This window comes from Gymnoscopelus microlampas (assembly GCF_963454915.1).
Source record: "Gymnoscopelus microlampas genome assembly, chromosome: 4".
Classification (NCBI taxonomy): Eukaryota; Metazoa; Chordata; class Actinopteri; order Myctophiformes; family Myctophidae; genus Gymnoscopelus; species Gymnoscopelus microlampas.
In genome coordinates this window covers 15,533,696-15,557,419 of record NC_139941.1, presented here as the reverse complement: position 1 = coordinate 15,557,419, position 23,724 = coordinate 15,533,696, and the positions used below count along the sequence as shown (strand labels likewise).

Sequence of the window (23,724 nt, the reverse complement as noted above, 5' to 3'; positions counted from 1 at the left end):
TGTGTCACTTTAAGATTTCTTTGGGCTATTCAAAAATAGCAGATCTACAAGCTCATAGCGCGGCACCGAGTGCCGCGCTATGAGCTTGTAGATCTGCTATTTTTGAAAAATCGTGAAATAATTTTTTTTCATAATTTTTTTCAAAAAACTGTTAGGATTTAGAAAACATTTTTAGAATCGGCCTCAGGTCTTAATGGGTTAATACATTGAACCCTAGAACTAAGTGTCACAAGCTCATAGGGTAAAATAAGTAGATAGGGAGGGGGGAGTACAGATGGCACGAGAAAAAAATAAATTAAAAAAGTTAAATTCAGCAAAAATCACGTGGGAATTGCTGTTGTTCCTGTTGTCTGTTCCAATGCAATGTCATTCTGGCAAAACGTGCACAGATGGATGAAATGTAGCTGCTTCTTAATCATTGCCACTGACTTGGAACATCTACACCACATTATTATATACACAAGGCTCATCTGTTTCCAGTGCTGACATTTTTTACTTAACCACTTACAACCCCAGCATCCGTGTTGTGGGGAAAGCTTTCGCAGAGAATAGCAGATCGACAAGCTCACAGCAATGCGTCGATTGGCTATTTTCAGCAAAAGCTTTCCCCACAATGACAGAAAACAGAAAAGACACTTGTTACCCCTGAGGGACTCCGCTCAACCATATGGGGTTTAACCAAGCCCCCAGAACCCAGTGCTTGCATTGAAGCGAAATGGACATGCTGGCCATTCGTAGGTACTGCAGCTTAAACGGAATGGGGCCACTGTGCGAAAACTGTTTCGACCAATGGGCTTGGCTCGCGAGCTTGCGCACACGCTTGCGCACAGGGACGCGCACCTCTGTGACGTAAAACGCGTCACTTCTGTGACGCAGAACGGATCACAGTGGCCCCAAATAGGCTACGCCCATCACACTTTACAACCCGGAAGAAGGGGTGAATTCGCTTCACGCGCTGGGTGAGCAACTCAATGCAAGTGGACGGGAGGCGATATCCGGTGCCCTCTCTATTATTTTTAACTCTATGGGTTTAACCCATTAAGACAGGAACGCATCTGTGTCATTTTTTTTATTTGAGCTAAAAAGCATTATTTTACACTTTGGCTATTCAAAAATAGCAGATATACAAGGTCATAGCGCGGCACTGAGTGCCGCGCTACGAGCTTGTATATCTGCTATTTTTGAAAAATCTTGAAAATGTGTGCAAATCTTTGAATATATATATATTTTTAAAGCGAACATTTGTAACTCAAATCTTTGCTTCTGGGGGGTCCCTGGAACAACATATTTCGAGATGGGAGTCGGCGACCAAATACATATCATTTTGGGGGTCCTTGACATGAAAAAGTTTGAGCACCACTGATCTAGAAACATACGTTTTTTCAGAATACTGTTGGGATTTAGAAGACATTTGTAGAATAGGCTTCAGGTCTTACTGGGTTAAGTGGTTAAGTAAAAGTAGCAATACCACAATGTAGAAATACAAAAGTACAAAAGTATGGGCATCAAAATATATATTAAACATTTTGTCAAACGTTTTTCAAAAATACAGTAGCTACAAGCTCACAACGGGATGCATGGCGACACGTTGTGAGCTTGTAGATCTGCTGCTTTTGATGCTTTCGTGTGACGCTGCACTATGATCAAGTGATAAGCTAAAATATGGAGATAAGAGGTTTCTGCCTGACAGCAACAAAATGTACCGAGTTACTTTCCACCGCTGTTTTTCCCACTCCTCTGTCAGTGTCCTGCTATACAACAGAGTGCAGTAGGAAGACATCCAACATCTCTAAATTATAGAAAAGAAATGATTCCCTTTGTTAAGCTGGCCAAAACCCCATAGTGGAACAGTAGTCTACTGTAAGAGAACTAGATTTATGGCGGATTATTATTGGCTCATTATTGTGCGTGCAGTGCGTCAGGGGAGTAAAGAAAGTCATCACAGACCATGCCACAGTAGAATCCAACAGCCTTCATCTAAGTCTTCCCAAAATACAATAAATATCCCCGGCCTAGATCCTTTTAGAGATTTAAATTCCACCAGATTAATCGTCACTTGTTACGCCAACAAAAACTGAAAATCAGTTTTTGTTGGCGTCCTTCTAAGAAGACTACATTGAGAGTGTGGACTTAATTAAATCTTTTAATGAATACATTTTTATTTGAACTAATCTGTATGGTAGAGTACGTTAATAGACTGTAACTAGTAGCCTACAGTGGTTGCACAATAACACCCCAGGCCAAGCAGGGATTCCCTCTAAGAAGAAAGTTAGAAATGTGGTCTCCCATGTGGTCTACCTGGGTTCAAATCCAGGGTAGAACATTACATTTATGGATTGCAGATTTCCACTTTTGCATTTTGCATAGACGGAACATAGAGGGAACATAGAGGGAACGTAGGGATAAAGTACCATTGGGCTGAAGGAACATAGAGTTAACATAGGGCTGAGGGAACATAGGGCAAAGGAACATAAAACTAAAGTAGTGTACAGTATCTCAACAGGGCGGTACAGCCCCCCAGGGGGCGTACAGATACGTTTGTGGGGCACTGGAGGCAATATTTTGTCATTATCAGTATCATGGTCAGTATCATTGTCAGTATCATGTGACATGATACTGACATGATACTGACCATGATACTGACATGATACTGACCATGATATGGAGACACAATGAATATATTAAACTGGCATATAAGAAAGTAATACCCCCCCCCCCCCCCCCTCCCCCCAGAGCACCTCACCACCTCACCCCTGTTGAGAAGCACTAGCCTAACTCTTACTGATGATTAATTTGAACCCATCATAATGTTGGTGCTAAATATCAGTGGGTAGGAGAGTACTGTACCTTTGGCCCAAACATCCCAAGAAACCCTGGAAATCCTTGTTCGCCAGCATCACCCTGGCAGACAAACATGGGAAAAGCACACTGTGATCCTATCGTCTTACTCGCAACATATTAAGCAATTTAACTACCAAATAATGCCTTTGCACAAAGTAATACGTTATGGATTATGATGTCTGTCAAAGCAGCACTTACTGGTTGCCCTTTGAACCCCTGGTCGCCCTGATTCCCTGGCAACCCCATCACACCAACGTGGCCTCTCTTTCCTGAAGGTCCTGTTTGGCCCTTCAGTCCTCTCTCGCCCTGGAACACGCACATTTACGTTAAACAAAAGCATGGGCGAGGTTAAGTTAAGTGGTTGGGTGTGGGAATCCATTTTTATTAAATAACATCCTGATAGGATATTATATGGTGCACCGTGCAGTCAGACGAGACCTAGTTTTATTACATTGCTCTCTCACTGTTCACATATGGGATCAGCGCCCCCTGGCGATGATATACAGAAGCTTCACATTAACTCCCTCGGGCCAATCCTCATTGGCCCGGTGGGCCGTCAGTCGCTTTCCGGAAAACCCTCCCCCGAGGGTATAAAGGACCCGGAAAGCGGAAGTTACGTTCTCTTTCGCTTCTTCTGCCTCGATGAACACAGAGCTACTACAATCACATCTACAAAACAGAACGAGCCTGCGGGGAATTCGACGATCTCGACAGCGACGAGTCGGTTTCTCAGTCCACCGAGAGTCCCCGGAGCTCGTTACTCTCCCTTTCCCTTCCACGGAGTGGAAGACTTTTCCTCGATCTACACAGCGGACGCTGCAGCTAGCTTAGCCTAGCTTAACTAGTTTTAAGGCCTACCGGCTTTTTAGCTTAGCCTAGCCGGCCGGCTTGGCTTCATTCATTCTTCATCAGCATGTCTCGGCGTGCTCTTCCCACCGCGACGGATCGCCACGACCGGGGTCCCGCCATGGATTTTCCCCCCCGTCGCCGATGCAGCACCCGCACCTGTGCCCAGCTGCTGGACGAGTGGGACACCCACGACCATTGCATCATTTGCCTGGGTTTCGCCCACGCGGACGCCGCGGCCTACGAGCAGCCTCCGAGGTGCTCTGACTGTGCCAGCCTCCACCCATCGGAGCTTCAGAATCGCCTGTTCAAGGCCGAGAGGTTCTACCTTCCTCCCCGTACCACGTACGAGGAGCCTGAGGAGTACGACGCGGCCTCCCGCTACTTCTCCTCCCGCAGACAGCCCGCCGCTTACACGGCCAGAGAGGAGGCTTTCTCTCGCCGGGCTCGCCCGTCTGCAGCAGCCGGCTCCGCCCGGGCCTTGGACCCACCGGATCGCTCTCTCCACGGAGGGGACGGACGCAGACCTGGTTTAAAATCAATCGGTCCCCGCTCCCGTTCTCCCACGAGGGGAGACAACGCAGCGGAACACAGCGGCGGCCCTCACCGAGCTAGCTCCCACTACTCTTCCCCGGCGAGGAGCGGGTGCTCAGGCAGAGATGACGGTGAGGACGAGACCCTCGCCACCTACCAGGTGGAACAGTACGACGACGGTGATGATTACCAGGTCGTTGACCAGGTCGAGGGGGACGGAGAGGTCGTCATCCTGGAGACGGAGGACCGCGGCCCTCCTCTCCCAGCTATCGGCCCACCGCTACCTGCAACGCCACTCGCCGATGCTGTACCTACGGTAATGGTGGAGACGGCTACAGCCCAGGTTGAAGCTGCACCTCCCCCGCCCGACATGAGCGAGGCTCCTTTGCTGGAGATCTACAAACTGGCCACCGTGAGATGTGGCCTCAGATGGCCCGCGGACGAGGCCGAGGTGGCCCCCGCCAGCGCTTCCGAGTGGCAGGGACTTGGCTCCGTGGAGGAGAAGGTCCCAAAGAAATGTAAACTTCCCCTGGCAAAGGGTTTCGCCGCCGGCCTCACGGGGTCTTGGAGCTCTCCTCTGGCTCCGGACTCCGATCCAAAAAAGCTGCGTTTTGAGATCGACTGCGCGGGCGCAGGCGAACTCGGCCTCTCGGCCTTCCCGCCCATGGACCGTAGTTTGGCCACTTTCATGCTGCACAGCCAGCCGCGCAGCCAGAAGGCGCCCTTCTCTACAACAAAGGAGACACCGTGCCTCACCACCGAGAAGGACGTTGCTGGATCCGCTGCCACGAGGGCGGTCTACAAGGCAACAACATCAAGCGCCAGGGCCCTCAATGCTGCTGCTCTGTTACAGGGGTCCCTGATGGTTCTTATGACGGAGGCGGGAGACACCGCTACGCCACAACAACTGGCTGAGATGCGGCGCCTCCAGCGGGAGATTATGCTCCTCAATAAGAATACTACAGAATGGAACGGTAGAGTCCTGGGAATGTGCGTCACTCACGAGAGAGGACGTTGGCTGGATCACGTCTCTTTCAAAGGCCCGGACGACAAAAAGCACCTCCAGAACCTTAAGATAACCGCCGGCAACCTCTTCCATGGCGCCATGGTTTATCTCCAAGAAAGCACCGCGACACGCAAAGCCCAGGACGAGGCGGCCATGTCCTGTTTACAGGCTCCTTCTGGACCACCTCTCTCTCGGCCCCAGACCCGTCCCTCGCGGCAGCCAACTAGGGGTAGGATGCCACAGGTCCGTCAGACCGGTTCGCGCCCGAACCAGTCCCATTCTGCTCCACCAGCCGCTGGCAGAGGCGAACAGCGCGAACGTCGGGACGATGACCGTGGCCGCGCGCGCCCCGCCAACAACCGGCCTCAGAGAGGCAGTCACAGGGGTCGCCGCGCCGAGCAGAATAAATGACACTGTCCAGCCCTGCCAAGTGAGCAGGGACAATTTCTCCCCCGGTTCCCTCTCCCCCCAGACGGGGGATTTTCGACTGGATTTTGTGGCCACGGGCCTCCATCCACGCTCACCGAGGAAGAGGAGGAGATGTTCGACGGAGCGAGTGGAGACGGCGTTCGATCGCTCCCGAAGCCCCGCAAAGAAGCACACACACCCATCTGTACATTTTATGAAACACGATTTTGTGAATGTGCATGTTCCTGTGTCACCTGCCGCTGTATTTGTTCAAAATGTTGTTATGAAAACAGATTCTGTATTAAACAACCAAAAAATACAACAAAGCACAACCAAAGTACTAATGAGCCACCGTTCATCAGGGACCCCTCACGAGGGGTCCCTGGTGAGCGGGGGACACAACAAAGGCAAGATGGCGGGCCAAAACCGTCATCTCCTACACGGGTCACGCCAAAATTTTTCTTGGTCCACCAAACGCCCCAAGTTAAGACTAGGCCCCAATGTTGTTGTTTTGTCACAAGAGTCGGCCATTTTGAGGAAACACGTGTTGGCGCACACATTGGCTGTGAGCGAACACGTGACGCCTTCCAAGATGGCCGCGCGCATGAGCCCTCATGTAGCACCAAGCATGCTAACCAGGCTAACAAGCACAGCCAAGACGAGGGCTCTCACACTGGCCGCGCATGCGTACTCAGGAGTAACAACAAAGAGGGTTGCCGAGCCAACGAGCACGACAAAGATGGCGGCGCTCGTACACCCGACACAAATAATAACCCCTCCGAATCCGTTGTCGCTCCGCATCGAGCGATGGAAAGAATGCGACGCCAACCCTTGGGTGCTCCGTACAATAGCACGGGGCTACAGGCTGCAATTTTCCAGGAAACCACCCATGTCCAACAAAGTATTGTTGTCACACGCGAGTGGCCAAGCGGCGGTAACGTTACGAGAGGAGATTGCATCACTCCTGCTAAAGAACGCCGTGCGGGAAGTACTACCGGGAGAAAGCCGTCTAGGTTTCTACTCAAGATACTTCCTCGTCAAGAAGAAAGGAGGGGGGCTACGTCCCATCATGGATCTGAGAGCTCTCAACAGGTATTTGAAAACCTTTCAGTTCAAAATGTTGACGGCAGCAGCGTTACTACGCACGGTCCGCCAGGGCGACGGGTGGAGCTCAATAGATCTCAAGGACGCCTATTTTCATATCCCTATCTACCCTCCGCACAGAAAATTCCTGCGTTTCGAGTTCGAGGGTCATGTGTACGAGTACCTGGTCCTTCCTTTCGGAATGTCTCTAAGTCCCAGGGTGTTTGTGAAATGCACTCAGGCAGCGATAGCTCCCCTGAGGCGGAGGGGTGTCCGCGTCGCGACCTACATAGACGACTGGTTGCTGAGCGCGTCCTCGCGCCAGGAAGCGTGCCACCATACCAACCTGGTGGTGTCGCACCTGACCTCCCTGGGGTTCACGCTGAACCTAGCAAAGTGCGTGCTCACTCCGTCCCATCAGGCTACCTTCATAGGTATCGATCTAGACGCGGTTTCTCTCAGGGCTCGCCTGTCTCAGGAGAGGATAGCCTCCTTCCTGAGGTGTCTGGCCATGTTTCAACTGGGACACAAGGTCCAGTACAGGGTCTGCATGAGGGCGGCAGGGCTTATGGCCTCGGCCATCTCTCTAGTGCGCCTCGGCAGGCTACACATGAGACCTTTTCAGAGGTGGATGGGCTCACTCCGGATCCCAGCCACTCAGGGCTCTCGCCGCACGACGGTGTCCGCGGAATGCATGCGATCCCTCCAACAATGGAAAGTACCTTCCTTTCTATCGGAGGGCGTCCCGGTGGGGAGGGTCATCTCGAGAAAGATGATCACCACCGATGCCAGCTTGACCGGCTGGGGCGCAACTTGCGAAGGCCGGACGGCCAGGGGTTTGTGGGACCGCAATACGAGGACCGCCCACATCAACTTCTTGGAGTTGATGGCGGTTTTTCTGGCAGTGAAACACTTCAGGCCCCACATCGGGGGTTGTCACGTTCTGATCAGGACGGACAATACCACGACCATGGCCTACATCAACAAGCAGGGAGGCTTGAGGTCTCCTACTTTGGACGGTCTGGCACGGAGGCTGATACTGTGGTGCGACACGCACCTGAAATCAATCAGCGCCTCTCATGTACCTGGACTTCTGAACAGGGGTGCCGATCTTCTGTCCAGGGGCAAGGTTCGCTACTCGGACTGGTCACTGCACCCCGCGGTGGCGGACCAAATCTGGATCAGATTTGGACGGCCTCAGGTAGACCTTTTTGCATCAGGGGAGAACGCGAAGTGCTCACTGTTCTTCTCAATGAGCGGTCAGGCCCCGCTGGGCCTGGACGCCCTGGCGCACGAATGGCCAGGGGGGCTGCTTTATGCGTTCCCTCCACTGGAGCTGATCCATCCCACTCTGGAACGGGTCAGGCTCCGAGGCCTGACGGTGTTGCTGGTGGCTCCGGCAGGGGGCACTTGGAGGTCGGAGATAGCTCCCCTGCTATACGAGCGGCCTTGGCCCCTCCCGCTGCGAGAGGACCTGCTGCAGCAGGCCGGGGGCGAGATTCATCATCACAGGCCTGCAGACCTAGACCTTTGGGTCTGGCCGGTGAGAGGGACAATCTGACTGCGACAGGGCTGCCACCTAGGGTGGTGGCCACTATTCAGGCCGCTAGGGCACTCTCCACTAGAACCGTCTATGGGGCAAAGTGGAGTGTGTTCGAGGAGTGGTGTCTGGGAAGGTCCCCGGTCGTGGTCCCGTTCCAGGCCTCGGTCGCTGACGTCTTGACTTTCCTACAGGATAGATTGGATCTCGGGAATGCCTTCTCGACGATCAAAGTGTACTTGGCGGCCATCTCGGCCAACCATGTTGGTTTTGGTATGAAAACCGTGGGACAACAGCCCCTGGTGTGCCAGTTCATGAAGGGCGCGTTGCGTGAACATCCTGTCTCACGATCCTTGTTCCCCACGTGGGACTTGGTCCTGGTGCTCGACTCACTCTCTCGTCCTCCTTTTGAGCCATTGGAGACGGTGGAACTAAAGTTCCTCACGTTCAAGACGGTGCTCCTGGTTGCGCTGACAACAGCGAAATGGGTGAGCGATATGCATGCTCTTTCGGTGGCTCCGGAGTGCATGAGGTTCGCTGGTGATGGCAGCAGGGTTGTCCTCAAACCTAACCCGATTTTCGTTCCAAAAAACCACCTGGCGGTGGTTATGCCAACTGAGTTGGTGGCTTTTCATCCGCCTCCTTTTGCCTCAGATGAGGATAGGAGGCTACACTGTCTCTGTCCAGTAAGAGCCCTGCGGCTGTATGTCCAGAGGACTGCGGCCCTGACCCGCCCCAGCCAGCTCTTCGTCTCCCTGGGCCCTGGGCCTGGGGGACTGGCGGTGACTAAGTCCACAATTTCCCGTTGGATTGTGGAGGCCATCCGCCTGGCGTACGCTAGTAGGGGGGCCCCAGTGCCTGAGGGTCTGAGGGCGCACTCTACTAGAAGTGTATCGACGTCCTGGGCCCTCCTCAAAGGAGTGTCTATTCAGGACATCTGCACGGCAGCGAGTTGGTCGTCTCCTTCGACTTTCGCTGCTTTCTACAGCCTGAACGTGGCGTCGTCTTCTATGGCGCACACGGTTCTGGGCGTGGCTTCCACCTGAAGGTGGTTAGGTGCTTAGAACGGTCTTACAATCTGTTCATGCCCCTTACTTTAGTGTTGATGGCCGAAGGTTGGGCCTTAGATTAATAAGGCGGACTTCGGTCTGTCAGGGCCCCCCACTAACTAGACAGGCTGTGCCTGGTTTTTAGTTTATAAGGCAGACTACGGTCTGTCAGGGCCCCACTAAATGTATTGGTCTCTGCCTCAGACCCGGGGGGTCTGTTGGCACCTGGATGCCGTGGGCTCCGCCCCTGGGGGGGCGGGGCCCTGGTTCAGGTTGTGGGTATCGTGATTTGCGGTTACATTCAGGGGGTTTATGTCTCCCATATGTGAACAGTGAGAGAGCAATGTAATAAAACTATAGGTTACTTACGTAACCCCGGTTTTATAAATTGCGAACGAGCTGTTCACAAAAACACCCTTCTTTTTGCTCGGCAGAAGGAAGCTGGTGTGAAAGAGAACGTAACTTCCGCTTTCCGGGTCCTTTATACCCTCGGGGGAGGGTTTTCCGGAAAGCGACTGACGGCCCACCGGGCCAATGAGGATTGGCCCGAGGGAGTTAATGTGAAGCTTCTGTATATCATCGCCAGGGGGCGCTGATCCCATATGTGAACAGCTCGTTCGCAATTTATAAAACCGGGGTTACGTAAGTAACCTATAGATTTCTAACCAGAACTATCAGTCTCACCTTGGGTCCAAAGGAGCCCTGACTGCCGGGAAGTCCTGTCACACCGGTGTCACCTCGCTGCCCGGGTTTGCCAGTCAAGCCATATTCTCCGTCAGCTCCCTGCTCCCCCTGAATCCATTAAGAGCGGGAAAGCATCTGTGTCATTTTAAGATGTCTTTGGCTATTCAAAAATAGCAGATATACAAGCTCATAGCATGTAACTCAAATCTGGGGGGTCCCTGGAACAACATATTTTGATGGGGGTCAGCGGCCAAAAACATATCATTGTGGGGGTCCTTGACATGAAAAAGTGTTGTTCCAGAGACCTCCCCAGAAGCAAAGATTTGGGTTAAAAATGTTGTTTAAAAAATATGTGTATTGAACAGATTTGCACACAAAAATAGCAGATCTACAAGCTCATAGCGCCGCACTCGGTGCTGCGCTATGAGCTTGTATATCTGCTATTCTTGTTTAAAAAGTTTGAAATAATGGTTATAGCTAAATAATCTAAAATGACACAGTCAACTGTTGGTTTGACTTTAGTGGGAAGTGGGACATTTACCTCGACTCCTCTGTGTCCATCTTTACCAGGATGTCCGTCCATTCCATGCTGACCCTCGAGTCCTTCCCTGCCCACCACCCCCTTTGGGCCAGGAGGACCCTCGGGACCCTTCGAAAAGGAATCAACAGCACTTATGTGAAAAGCTTGCAAATATACCAGCAATTCCCAAACCTTTCTGGATTAGGGCCCACTTGAAAAGCAAGCCCACCCGAATGACCACTTAACACGGCAGCCATTCGGCCGTGTTAAGTGGTCAGATGTGTGGGCCCATGCATTTTCAGAGGATGTTTACTTTAATGATCAAATCAATCGATTATGTTCCAGCTTGGATCAATGGAACCAAAGTAGACACTTGAAGTTCCTATTTATCGGTACCCAATGAAAACACATGTTTACACAAATCTTTTAATATCATTGTTATATTATCATCAAAATCTTAGTGTTTTGCCAATTATTTTGGGGCCCACTTGCAATTTCCTCATGGCCCACAAGTGGGTCACGGCCCACAGGTTGAGAATCGCTATACATAAATATATATATATATATATATACGATATAGGGCACAATTGTTATGCCTCTGTTTCTGTTTCATTTTGTCTTTTTAAATGATCAAAGTCATGCATTGCACTGACCGGTGGTGCTTTGGTCCCCGTCGCGCCCCTCGACCCTGGTTTTCCTTTCCGACCCTGGAGCAAACACAGTTCATAACCCAACATGCTCTCACATCACAGTAGCAAGAGTTTGAATGTAAATCATTATGCGGAAGCAAAGTTAATTTACTCTGCTATTATTTGTGTCCTTACTTGTTCACCTTTGGATCCTTTCGGTCCTGTATGTCCCTTTGGGCCAGGATGTCCCTGAAATGATAAGTGTATACAGTGTTGGAACAGTGATTTTTACCATAGATTGCAGCTGTTTGTTTGCATCAAACTCTGTGGTGCTCTGACTTCATCTTTTCTGGCGACAGACACAGTGGACAACGTGTGGGCTATCACTCTCCATTAATTAATTACCATCTAATTGTGTTTGTAGTCCCTCGGATAGAGATTATAGTGGTTTGTACCAGCCTAACCTCCTCAGATAACCTTAATTAAGAACTGTCCATGGTACATTGCAGGCAGATTGCGGAACTAACAATATAAATCAGGAACAAATAGAGAGTCTGACCTCGCATTGGTGACTCTGCTGTGATGTCGGGCTAATTAGAAAATCTTGCTTGGGGGGTACTGGAATCAATATTTTTTTAAAGGGGGGCACTGAGCTGCTCTTTGGGAGGCAGTTTAATATATTTTCTTCATTTCATCCTAGACTTTTTTTCATTTACTCAATTGTGTCAATAAGGTCCTGGTCATTGTGTCTCCATAATATCATGGAACTGTCCATGGTACATTGCAGGCAGATTGCGGAACTAAGACAATATAAATCACGAGCAAATAGAGAGTCTGACCTCGCATTGGTGACTCTGCTGTGATGTTGGGCTAATTAGAAAATCTTGGCTGTGCAAGATCTGCAGAACCAATCTTAACGCACTGCATTGTTTGTTCCTATTGACCTGCCGAACTTCCACAAGCAGTATTCTGCAGAAAACACTCGAAAATCGTTATCAGTGGCTTAGCAAACAATGTTTTATTTCTGGCAGTCAGAGAGTTGAGGGTGCATTTCACTTCAACACTTCTGGGGTTATTCTAATGTCTAATGAAGGCTTCTGTGCGAGTTTAAATTAACTTATTCAATATTAAGATATTTGATATACATTTTTATCAGACACGCACCTCTCCAATATAAACCCATTGAACTTCAAACTCAATTTATATTGATATATAAATGCTATACTAATTGAAAACACATGTCCCTGGTTCTGGTGAATGCTATTGTCCTTCTGATGCGTGAGAGGGTTGTGTTTTTTTCAATTAATTTTTCATTTATTTTACTTTTTCATTAAACAAAAACAAAAAAAGGAAATGAAAACCAAATATCTAAATATTGAATCAAGCAACTTAAAAAACTGTCTGAGCTGCACACGAAAGCCAGAGTAGACGTTAAAATGACCCCAGAAGAGTTGTATGAAAGTGAAATACCCTTTTAAGTTTTGAGATGTGACACCACATGGCTACTCACAGCAGTTGTTCTCAAAGTAGGGTCCGGGGACCCCCAGGGGTCCTTGAGAGATTTCGGGGGGATCCCCAGCCAAAATGATTGATAGTTAGGAACCAAATCGACCCCTACAGGATTGTAACGTACACATGGAACCAAATGGACCCGTGTTCACTCTCAGAGTTACATTAACACTGATGATTCTACAGTGTAGATTGGGGGTTCCCCAGAGATCAAAATGGTATCAATCGTATCGGGTCCATGGTATAATGCATATCAAATGCTAGGGGGGGTCCGTGAAATTAAATTGTTTGAGCATCACTGCTATAACCGTAAAAATCGCCTCTTATGGGGGTCCCTGCCATATCTTTTCAAAAGTCCGCGGGCTAATATATGTCAATTTGGGGGGGTCCTTGACATGAAAAAGTTTGATAAGCACTGACTCACAGGAAGTCCTGGCGCGCCCGCTTCACCTCTCTCTCCGTCAACACCAGCCTGGCCCTGAGAAACAGCACAGTCACCCAGTCTTAACAGTGTGTCACTTCAGCTCTGTTTGCCTCGGAAGCTGATCACATCGGACAGTATTTCAATATTGTCCAACACTCACAATGTATCCGGGGTCACCTGGCTCTCCTCTCTCTCCTCGGTCTCCGGGCGGGCCCTGAGTTGACGATAGGAACCAGACACATTGAAGCAAAAGAAAAAAAGGAAAAAGAAATAGATCTAACAAACCGCCAGACACTCCAGGATAAATCAGAAACATGTGAGGAACTCACTCTGTCACCTTGGGGACCTGCAGGCCCTTCCACTTTACTGTCCTCCCCTTGTTCACCCTGCAAAAAAGCAAAAAGAAAAAGTGAAACTCAAATCAATTGGAATTCTCCTCTAAGCTATAGTCTATTCAGGATCTGAAAGTGGTTTGTTTAAAAGCTGCTACAAGTGTGCGCGCGTGGGCACGCACGCACGCACGCACGCACGCACGCACGCACACACACACACACACACACACACACACACACACACACACACACACACACACACACACACACACACACACACACACACACACACACACACACACACACACACACACACACACACACACACACACACACACGCCTGCAGTCCCTTTCTGAATGGCAAATCATATGTGGCTTGACTCACAATGACACTATTCTAAATAAAAGGAACATTGTTCGACTGTTCCAGTGACTTAAAGGGACCCAATAAACAACGGATTCGAGTATATTTTAATTGCCCGCGTGGCATCCATATGCCGAATGAAACAAATAACCAAGCTGAACAATGGTTGAGTCACAACTGGCGAGCTGGACTTGGCCATCGATCAAATGGTTACAGGAAATCCTGTTTTTCAACCGCTTCTCACATAGTGTTGTGATTGTGATATCGCTCTGAATGAGCAATACCGTAAGCCTATGTTATACTCAGGGGTGGATTGAAGCATGGGCCTACCGGGCCCGGGCCCAGGGGCCCAAGAGCTCAGGGAGCCCCGGCCTAGCCAGAGCCTTAGTGTGAATGTTCGCTATTTCTTCTCAAAGGACTAAATTATTCATGTCTATAACAGAGCTCCAAAAGTCCTATTGAAAACTTAATGAAAATCCTAAACATTTATGATTATTATATTTATTGAGAATAGTTATCATGGGGTTGACTGCAAGTCAGTGTACCTGCCGGGGGGTGGGGCGGGTCTTTTTACATGTATGTGCCCAGGGGCCCCATTGTCTCATAATCCGCCTATGTTTATACCGGTACTTCCAAAAACAGCAGATATACAAGGTCAAATTCATCGCAGCACAATGCCATGAGAGTTAGTAGATCCTCTATTTTTGGTGCACGGCGCCCGCGCACAACTAAGTGTCCGGCTTTACCCATTGAGACCTGGAACGCATCTGTGTCACTTTTTGATTTGAGCTAAAAAGCATTGTTTTACACTTTGGCTATTCAAAAATAGCAGATATACAAGCTCGATATACAAGCTCGAGCTTGTAGATCTGCTATTTTTGAGAAATCGTGAAAATGTGTGCAAATCTTGGAATATATCTCTGCTGTCCAGCGCGAACCTGCTAACTCCAAAACGCTCATTATTCAGGAAAAAACAAAATATAAGTTTTTCGCTTGAATAATGTCATCGCGCACGCGCGTTTCTCCAGTGGTCACACACAGGAGCCAAGATGGAAATGAAGAAAATCTTATATTTTTAAAAACAAAGCAATACTGCCTCATCAAAGTTGGTATAGTGACTTTATATATTGTCAGATACTTGCATGTGTCATTATATTATCAACACTATCAACAGCTGGCAATAGCTCTGCTGCTGAGGGAAGGGTAAAAATTCCCAAAAGCTAACAATGGATCTCCAAGCTCACAATGCATCACAACGTGTGAATTAATGCCCTGATGCTTCATGACACTTATTATATAGGCCTACAATAATAAACAGGACTTTAAATATTACAATAACTTCTGCAAAGAGTCTGAGTTTCAGTAGAACTAGCGTGACAGAAATGCTATGAACTCCTTTCTTCTTGTCACATTGCTCTCCTCATTAAACACTTCATAGATTTTAGAAATATAATGACTTGTTATCATAACATTAGCGTCAGTGCTAAGTTTGATAAACAGGTACACTGCATAGTTGTAACAGACTACGGGGAGTTTGTTTACGTGTTCCTCCTCCTCGCTCACTGCGCAACGCGCTCTGCTCATACTGTGAAAAGGCAGCACTGGAGCGGAGAGGGGGGGAGTTGTTTGTTTTTGACGGACAGTTTGAGGATCCAGTTGGGAGTTTTCGTTAGAGCCGCTTTTTAATACTTTTCATAGTTTTTTTTTTTTTTTTTACACAGACGTAAAGGGTGTTCAAAAGCTGGTTTGTCCTGGACACTGACGATATATTGTTTTAAAGCGAACATTTTTAACTCAAATCATTGCTTCTGGGGGTCCCTGGAACAAAACATTTTGAGATGGGGGTCGGTGGCCAAATACATATACATTTTGGGGTCCTTGACATTAAAAAGTTTGAAAACCACTGACAAAAACAGTTTTTTTTTGTAGAATCGGAACCTCAGACCATAATGGGTTAAGTAACGTAGCATTGCAGAACTCTGGGGGCCTCACTGACTCTCACTGGAACCCCATACAGTATGTGGTTCCGGTGGAGTCATAATAATGATCTTGTTACGACAGCGAGTAAACCTGTTAGTTTGGTGAATGTTTGCAAGCAAACAAAAAAAAGTGCCACAAATATTCAGTTCCTAATGCGCTCATATCAACGACAATGATGACAAGACGTTTCAGTACAGTCCAGGTGCTGGTGAATAATTACAAGGATTTTGACAGTTTTTCTAACGAGTTAATGAGCTGCATCCACATCCATATCAGCGATAAACAAATCAAGGACATCTTTAGGAATATAATTAAAAGTGCTGCGAGAGAGACAGCCAGCGACATTAATTGGATGTGTAATGTGTGCTCCGTCGTGCGAGGGTGTCACTTGCCAAAAAGAACAGATCTACAAGTTGTTAAGCTTGTAGACCTGTTCTTTATGGCAAGCAATATACTAACGGAGAATAAATTAGGCTGACCTCAGGGATTTAAATGTAAAGCTCTGCAGGACTGTTTTACAACGTTAACTAATGCCATCATTACTAGCACATCACACACACCATTTGTCTACTCTAGACACAACCCATTAAATTGGAGAAAAGCTTTTAGGCAAATGAATGTGGAAAGTATAACGTACCTTTTCACCTCTGGGTCCAGGAGGGCCAAGGGGACCCTGTTGTCCCATGTGACCCTATGACAATAGAAAAGATGTGAAGGAAAAACTGTGAAATATTGTAACTCATCATCATAATACAAGAAAAACATAATATGGCAGTAGCGGCTCAGGAAGTAGAGCGGACGCTTAAGAATCGATCCCCAGCTCCCCCTGGGTTACTGTGGAAGTGTCCTTGAGCAAGACAATGAACCCCTAAATGCTCCTGATGAGCAGGTTGGTGCCTTGCATGGTTTCCTCTGACATTGGTGTGTGAGCGTGTGAATGTGCTTTGGAGATATCCACTATATAAAATCCACCATTTACCTTACAATTCAATAGTGTCATTCAGTGGGTACAGTATAAAGTCTTATACCATCTCACCACCTGTATCACGTCTAAAAGTTACACTATCTTGATATTAACCTCAATATCCTAATATACAATTGAGAGTCCCGCGCATGTGCGGCGGTCGGTCGTAGGTGTGCGGTCAGTCGGTCGTCTACCGTCTACTCTCATACGGGTCCCTTCGCACACATTGGCCAATCAGGGACCGAGCCGAGTGCAGCCGACTAGAGCCGAGCGAAAACCAACGCCGGCCATTGAAATGGCTCCGTCTCCACCTCAACCGGACATCACTGCCCTTTCGCTCACGCACAAAAAGGTAATCATAGCTGCTTTTTCCTTCTTTCAACGTTGTGCACGTGTGTACAGTGTGTGTGCGTGTGTGTTTGTTACTGTGCCTTTCTACTTTCGTGGTTTGTCCGTGTGGTCTTCTACACCGACGTTCGGGATCAGTGTTGCCAGATTGTGCGCGAGAAACAAGCAACCAGGTTTATGAAAACAAGCCCAAAAGAAGCAAGCCCTTCAACCCGCGGTGTCGAACTCTAGAGGTTCGGGCCGGCCCGAATTTCTAGTTGTAAATACAATTAAAAGTAATGTTCACTCACTAGAAGAGGCTGCAATGAAACGTCATGCTATATGGGCCTGTTAGGATGCTGTTGGACATGTAGGCGTTCAGTAACAATGGATAAATTACTCCAAGACATGCTTAGAAAAGATCCTGCATGAATATTAGTGTTTTTACAATAACGTTCTCCCTTTTTTTTGCCTCCTAATTTAGTTATCCCAATTTCTGATTCCCCATGTATTCTAGTTGCTTTGTACTGCTATTCCTATTGGTCATAGGGAGAGCACAGACATTCACGTACGTGTGATGTCAAGGCCGCTTATTTTCAGGCGACGGTGAGGAGTTTCACCAGGAGGATGTAACGCATAAACCCCATTCAATCCGGGAACGCATCTGTGTCATTTTAGATTTCTTTGGCTATTCAAAAACAGCAGATCTACAAGCTCATAGCGTGGCGCTCAAAATACTTGGGTGAACTACTCCTTTAGAAATCACTTAAACTATAATTGAGTCCCCCAAGCCTTGGTGGTATTTTTGTCACTGTACTTGCAGGTTAAATGTGTCCACTACATTTATCCATCCTAACTATTAGGAGCAGTGGTCACAACTAACACAGGGCCCAGGGAGCATTTAGGAGTTAAATGTCTTACTCAGGGACACATGGAGCTGGCTGGGGGGAAAACCGGAGACCTTGTGATTCAAAGACAGCCTCTCTACTCATGTAGCTGTGCCCATTATGTATTCATTGACTGGGGTCCCCCAAGGGTCTGTACTTGTTCCCCTCTTTTTTCCCTTTACACCAAATGTCTTTCCCATTTATTCATTTCATCAATTCCAAATTCACTTGTTTGACCTGTATTCTGTATGAGTTCTCCTCTCCCGACTGGATGAAATTAATTTCCTGACCTGAAAATGTTTTTTTTTGTTTACTAAAGAGCTGGAGAGACAGGGAGACCCTGTTACTGAGCAAACACTATAGCAATGATTACAATCATTACATAAATCTATTTAACATTGATTAAAAAAATCCTCGTTCATAGACTTTCGCTCTCTGCAAATGCAACCATTTTGTTCAGTAGATGGAGTAATGTCTTACCTCATATCCTGCAATGCCTGGATCTCCTTGTTGGCCCATCCTCCCCGGAGCACCCTGTGAAAACACACATTCAGCCAACAACCAATAACATCAAAGCTACGTCCCGGTCCTAGTGCAGTGGTCTTACCAGTGGTCCAATGGTTCCTCTCGCTCCCTTCGGTCCGACGAACCCCGCCTCTCCCTGTTCGCCCACTGAACCGGTCTCGCCTAGGTGACCTTGGTGACCCTTGGTTCCCTGGAAAGAAGAAGCCACCCACCGTGAATCAAGGAAGCAATGAGAACACAATCTCTATTTAGCGTGTGTGTGCGTGTGTGTGTGTGTGTGTGTGTGTGTGTGTGTGTGTGTGTGTGTGTGTGTGTGTGTGTGTGTGTGTGTTCCTGACAAGATGGTGCAGATGATAGTGGCAACCTATAGTCGGACTCGAGCCAAGGTTCTGACCCACGATGGTGAGACTAAAGAATTTGAGATACTGGCAGGCGTCCTACAGTAGCCTGGGACCAGACGAATCTGCCAGTGTAAAAAAAAAATTGCCCTCGGCGATTTGGGTCTGGCACCGCTCCATTGTGAATCCATGTCCTGCTCCAGAAGTCTGGGGTGACCAATCAGGGCCAAGTATTCAAATATGGGAGACTGTGATTGGTAGTTGGTTGTAGGTCTAACCAATTGCATCCAGGGCCATTGTTTTGATCCCGCCCTCTTCGAAAAAAAAACGTCCTCATAGAGGCACCAGACTCATATCCACGCAGTGATATAGTCTGGCTACGCGATGCTAGTCCTACAGGGTGATAAGCCCTGGCCCCCTTGTGGCGATGGACCATGCCCTGAGACTCGCAATCAGTGGCAGAGGACAAACATCTTCTGCTTCTGGGACGGTGCACGAGGTAATCAAGGACTTCAACTATCTTGTGACTGGACTGCCTCGACGGAACAGGATCTGAAGGTCCGGATGGGACCATCTTGGAATACCTTGGAAATCTGAGATAGGAGATGACCTCAAGATGCGGATGTTTGTGGCTACGGTAGAATCAGTACTAATGTGCAGGGCCGAGACATAAACGCACACAGTACAGCAGGAAAAGGCCCTGGTTGGCTTACACACAAGAATGCTAAGAACGGCACTTGAAGTCTCATGGGAGAACCACATCAGAAATGTGGACCTCTACAGGGGCCTCCTGTGGGTCACAGACAAGGTCAGGTATGGATGAGGCTTGTTGGGCACTGTGTGTCACTCACCCAGAAGTGATGGAGAGCAAACTGACACAGTAGGAGACAACCCACTAAGAGAGGAAGAAGGTGCACCACATACGCAGACACACTGCGTGTCAGAGGAGCTAGCAACAGCTCCGAACCCTGATCGGATAAAGGAGGGATCCAGGAGTTCCGAGTTGGTCTGCACCCTCACATCGCATCGAAAGGTTAAGTGGTTACATTTTCTGGATAGTATATTTGATTGCAAAGTTGCAATGTGACACAGGCCTGTTTTCACATTTTTTATTCTAGTAGGCCTATATTCTAATTATACATTAGATTAGATTAAGTGTTGATTTGATCATGCTTCATTCTGAAGAAGGCTGTTTCAGTCAAAACGTTAAATTACTAAAGCTTTGACTGGGAGCCCTTTAAGCCACAGTGGGCTGACTTTATTGTTGTTTTCCCATGCCAATAAAGCCCCTTTGAACGTAATTGAAAATTGGTTAAATATCGTATTCGACGAGCACTTTCCAATGTCACGCTTTGGCAGGTCACTCAGCACTTAGCTTGTTTACCACGACAGACAGCAGGCAGCCATTAAACTCTACAGACAACACAGAGCAGCGTGACAGACAGATGGCATGAAAGATGTATTTTCCCAGTCAGCGGGTGGCCTGACAAACCTTTTCTCCTGGTTTTCCTCTCTCGCCAATTTTTCCAGGCTTGCCTTCTTGACCCTGGTAAACAAAAAGGGGATGGCACGTGTAAGTGAATACAGAGAGGCACTTAAGTGCTGTGTGGTGGTCCATGCGAGGTGATGACTGGAACACTCACCCTCACTGACACCAGTCCAGGCAGACCAAGGGAACCTTCCTTTCCTTTGAGTCCAATGGTGCCCCTGTCTCCTTTAGGTCCGTCTGGTCCAGACTCCCCCTTCTCACCCTGAGAAAACCAAATACAAGCATGTCTGTAACTATAAAGTTACTTTGAAAATGTAATATAGTACATATAATAATTCATGTTACATATTAAAATGAAATAAATGTATTGCTTATTTTATATTCATTGAAACATTTTAATTCAATTCATGAGTCACAATTTATGTGATTTTTACCACTTGACAGCAAATGTACCGCCACCAAACGGGATGTGCTCATTAAGGAAACAAATGGACTGATAATGAACTGATTTCTCCTTTACTTTGATTGAAATGACACTGGGGTGAGTTAACAGCAGTAGCAGCAAATCACACAGCTGCCAGTTCACACAGAAGAGCTTTCCTTTGGTGTATCTGTAGCCAGGTCACCTTGGATGCAGTTTGCTCTCCTTACTACCTGAAGGCATCCTGCACTAAATGAAGCTGTGGTAGACATGCTCAGGTCCACTCTGTCGTAGTCTTGTAAGACACTTTCAGCCCAAAGCTCTGTGGATGTGTGAGTCACACATTCAGAAACTTTGCTCAGAAAGACTATTTTTTTTCATGCCTTTCCAAACTATTTTTTTTCTGGCTTCTTGACACCATTTGCTATTTGTGGCTAACATACAGTGTTAACTAAATTGTTAAATTGTGATATTATCAAACAAAAATATCAAACATACTAGACAGTCTACATTCTCCTGGTCCCCCCCCTACCCAGAAAATCTAACAGTTTTTTACAATGACAACAAACTGCAGGCCAAACTGTGCAACAGCCAGCATCTCACACAGTAATGCTTGAATTGATCTACCAATGATAAGCTGTTGTCCCAATAATTCTGTACAAATACAACTATGGCGCATATTTTGACCTGCCACGGAATTATACTGACGATGCCAATCTGTATCTTTCAGTTACCACAGCCACACAGCGTACGGCTGTCACGCAGACGTGCATATCCCTAGTCTGATCGGTGGTGTGAATTGCAGAGAATATCAAATGTTATGTATCACAGTGAGCTCAAGTTTGTGTGTACAAACAACACTCTCCTCCCACCTTTGCGCCATCAGGTCCGCTTTGCCCCGCCTCCCCATCGATGCCTGGCTCGCCCTGTGACAAAGAACCATCACACTGAGGTTAGAACATGGACAATGTACATTAATGCAAGAACCATACCACTGAGGTTAGAACATGGATAATGTACAGTAATGCAAGGAGGTAAAAGTTTTATTGTGTCTTTTGCATTCCAATGTGGAAGCCAAACCTGAGCCAAATGGCTGGTTTGGTACAGTTTTAACTCTTGTAATAGCTAATAGTTTATTACTTCCGGTGTGCTGCACATGCACACAACCTGTCGCCTTTGTTTTTATGTTTAAATACTGTCCTGTTGTCCTAATGTGGTTGTTTTCGCTCCCTGTCTGCAGTGGTGGAAAAAGTACTCAAATGTTTTACGTAAGTAAAAGTATCAATACTGCAATGTAGAAATTCTCTGTTACAAGTAAAAGTCCAAAACTAAATATTTGCTTGAGAAAAAGTAAAAGTCGAAAAGTGTTGGTACCAAAATGTACTTAAAGTACAAAAAAGTAGAAAGTACTCATTATGCAGAATGTCCCTTTTCACAAGCTGTATAAAATGGATAAATCATACTTTGAAAATAGCAGATCTACAAACTCACAATGCGTCGTATCGCGACGCATTGTGAGTTTGTAGATTGGCTATTTTCAAATGGCCGAAGTGTATATAGGGCTGTAATAATAAAAATCTACAAAGTAACAAGTAACACATGTTTTCAAATAATTGTTGTGGAGTAAAAGTACAACATTTGCCTCTGAGATGTAGTGGAGTAGAAGTAAAAGTACAGAAAATTGGAAATACTCCAGTAAAGTAAAAAATACCTCAAAACTGTACTTAAGTACAGTACTTGAGTAAACGTACTTAGTAACTTTACACCACTGCCTGTCTGTCACATTGTCATTTTACTATCATGTACGCTGTGAACTTCTTTCTTGTGATATTGCTCTTATTCGCGGCCTGCAGTGCAACGAGCAGCTATGGATTTAGCCACCATTATATATCTGAAGGAAGGCTGTGGAATGCACCCCAGAACCAGGACTGTTCGGGTGAGATAGAGGGGAAGGGAGGAATGCACTAGAGCCTGCGGAGAGACAACAGTCACACTGTATAGCCCTGTGCTCCATTATGCTCACCGATGTGCAAGTCGTGACCAAAAACCTGGCTAAAAAGAACAGGACTCGAACTGTAATGTTGAAATCGAAGGCTTTGGGCAGCCATCGAGATTGTATCGGGACCCTCATAAGACTGGCAAAGTACAGGGGGATTATATGTAAACCCCCGCTGGTTAGACTGTGGTTGATTTATCTGTCAAAATCATCGGCTTATGTATCCACCCTAAAGCAAACGTTGACAATGCAACATCAATCATCATTGCAGTGATGCAGCATTTATATCCCCCGATGTTCCTACGTTTTTTATTGGGGATTTTATTCGCTGTGCTATGGCCTTCAGTCACTTTATTCCAGTGGTGGGAAAAGTACTCACATAGTCTACACTAAAAGTGCAAAAGTATTGGCATCAAAATATACTTAAAAGTACCAAAAGTAAAAGTACTAAAAAGGTTGGAAAATAGCAGATCTACAAGCTCACAACGTGTCGCGATGCGACGCGAGCTTGTAGATCGGCTATTTTCAAATAGCCTACGTATAAAACTGGGCTAAAGTGATTAATGTATGTTTTATAATGTAATAATTTATATCTGCAAAGTAACTAGTAACTAAAGTTTTCAAATAATTGTAGTGGAGTATAGGTACAATATTTGCCTCTGAGATGACCAAGTAAAAGTAAAGAAAATTGGAAATACTACAGTAAAGTAAAAATACATCTAAATTGTACTTAAGTACAGTACTCGAGTACATGTACTTAGTTACTTTACACCACTGCTTCTTTCAGTGCAACACCTGTCCTATGAGACATGGTAAGGTGATGGTAAGGTGATGGTGGACCATTTATGGCGCCATCAAGGGAGCCTACAAGTATTACTGCTAAGCTCCTCAGGGCACCTCTGACCACAATTCTGTTCATTTAGTTCCACTAGCAGCCGACTGTGAAGAGAAAAGAAAACGCAATTCAAGGACGTCATGGTTTGGTCGTGAAGAATTACTGTATTTCACTGTTTCAATTGTACAGGCTC

The 23,724-nt window shown here is 47.0% G+C and overlaps 1 protein-coding gene across 2 annotated transcripts in view; it reads right to left on the bottom strand.

Moving 5' to 3' along the window:
- The window catches only part of col27a1b (collagen, type XXVII, alpha 1b), a 132,422-nt gene that overhangs the window by 15,495 nt on the left and 93,203 nt on the right, over positions 1–23,724 (bottom strand). For both annotated transcript variants that reach the window (XM_084054968.1, XM_084054969.1), the window contains 15 exons: positions 21,573–21,626; positions 20,434–20,541; positions 20,283–20,336; positions 18,535–18,642; positions 18,408–18,461; positions 16,387–16,440; positions 13,403–13,459; positions 13,234–13,287; positions 13,074–13,127; positions 11,336–11,389; positions 11,165–11,218; positions 10,533–10,640; positions 9,992–10,099; positions 3,040–3,147; positions 2,848–2,901 (listed from right to left, as the gene is read on the bottom strand). In XM_084054968.1, the coding sequence (XP_083911094.1) occupies positions 2,848–2,901; positions 3,040–3,147; positions 9,992–10,099; positions 10,533–10,640; positions 11,165–11,218; positions 11,336–11,389; positions 13,074–13,127; positions 13,234–13,287; positions 13,403–13,459; positions 16,387–16,440; positions 18,408–18,461; positions 18,535–18,642; positions 20,283–20,336; positions 20,434–20,541; positions 21,573–21,626 (1,083 nt within the window). The remainder of the gene's footprint in view (positions 1–2,847; positions 2,902–3,039; positions 3,148–9,991; positions 10,100–10,532; positions 10,641–11,164; positions 11,219–11,335; positions 11,390–13,073; positions 13,128–13,233; positions 13,288–13,402; positions 13,460–16,386; positions 16,441–18,407; positions 18,462–18,534; positions 18,643–20,282; positions 20,337–20,433; positions 20,542–21,572; positions 21,627–23,724) is intronic.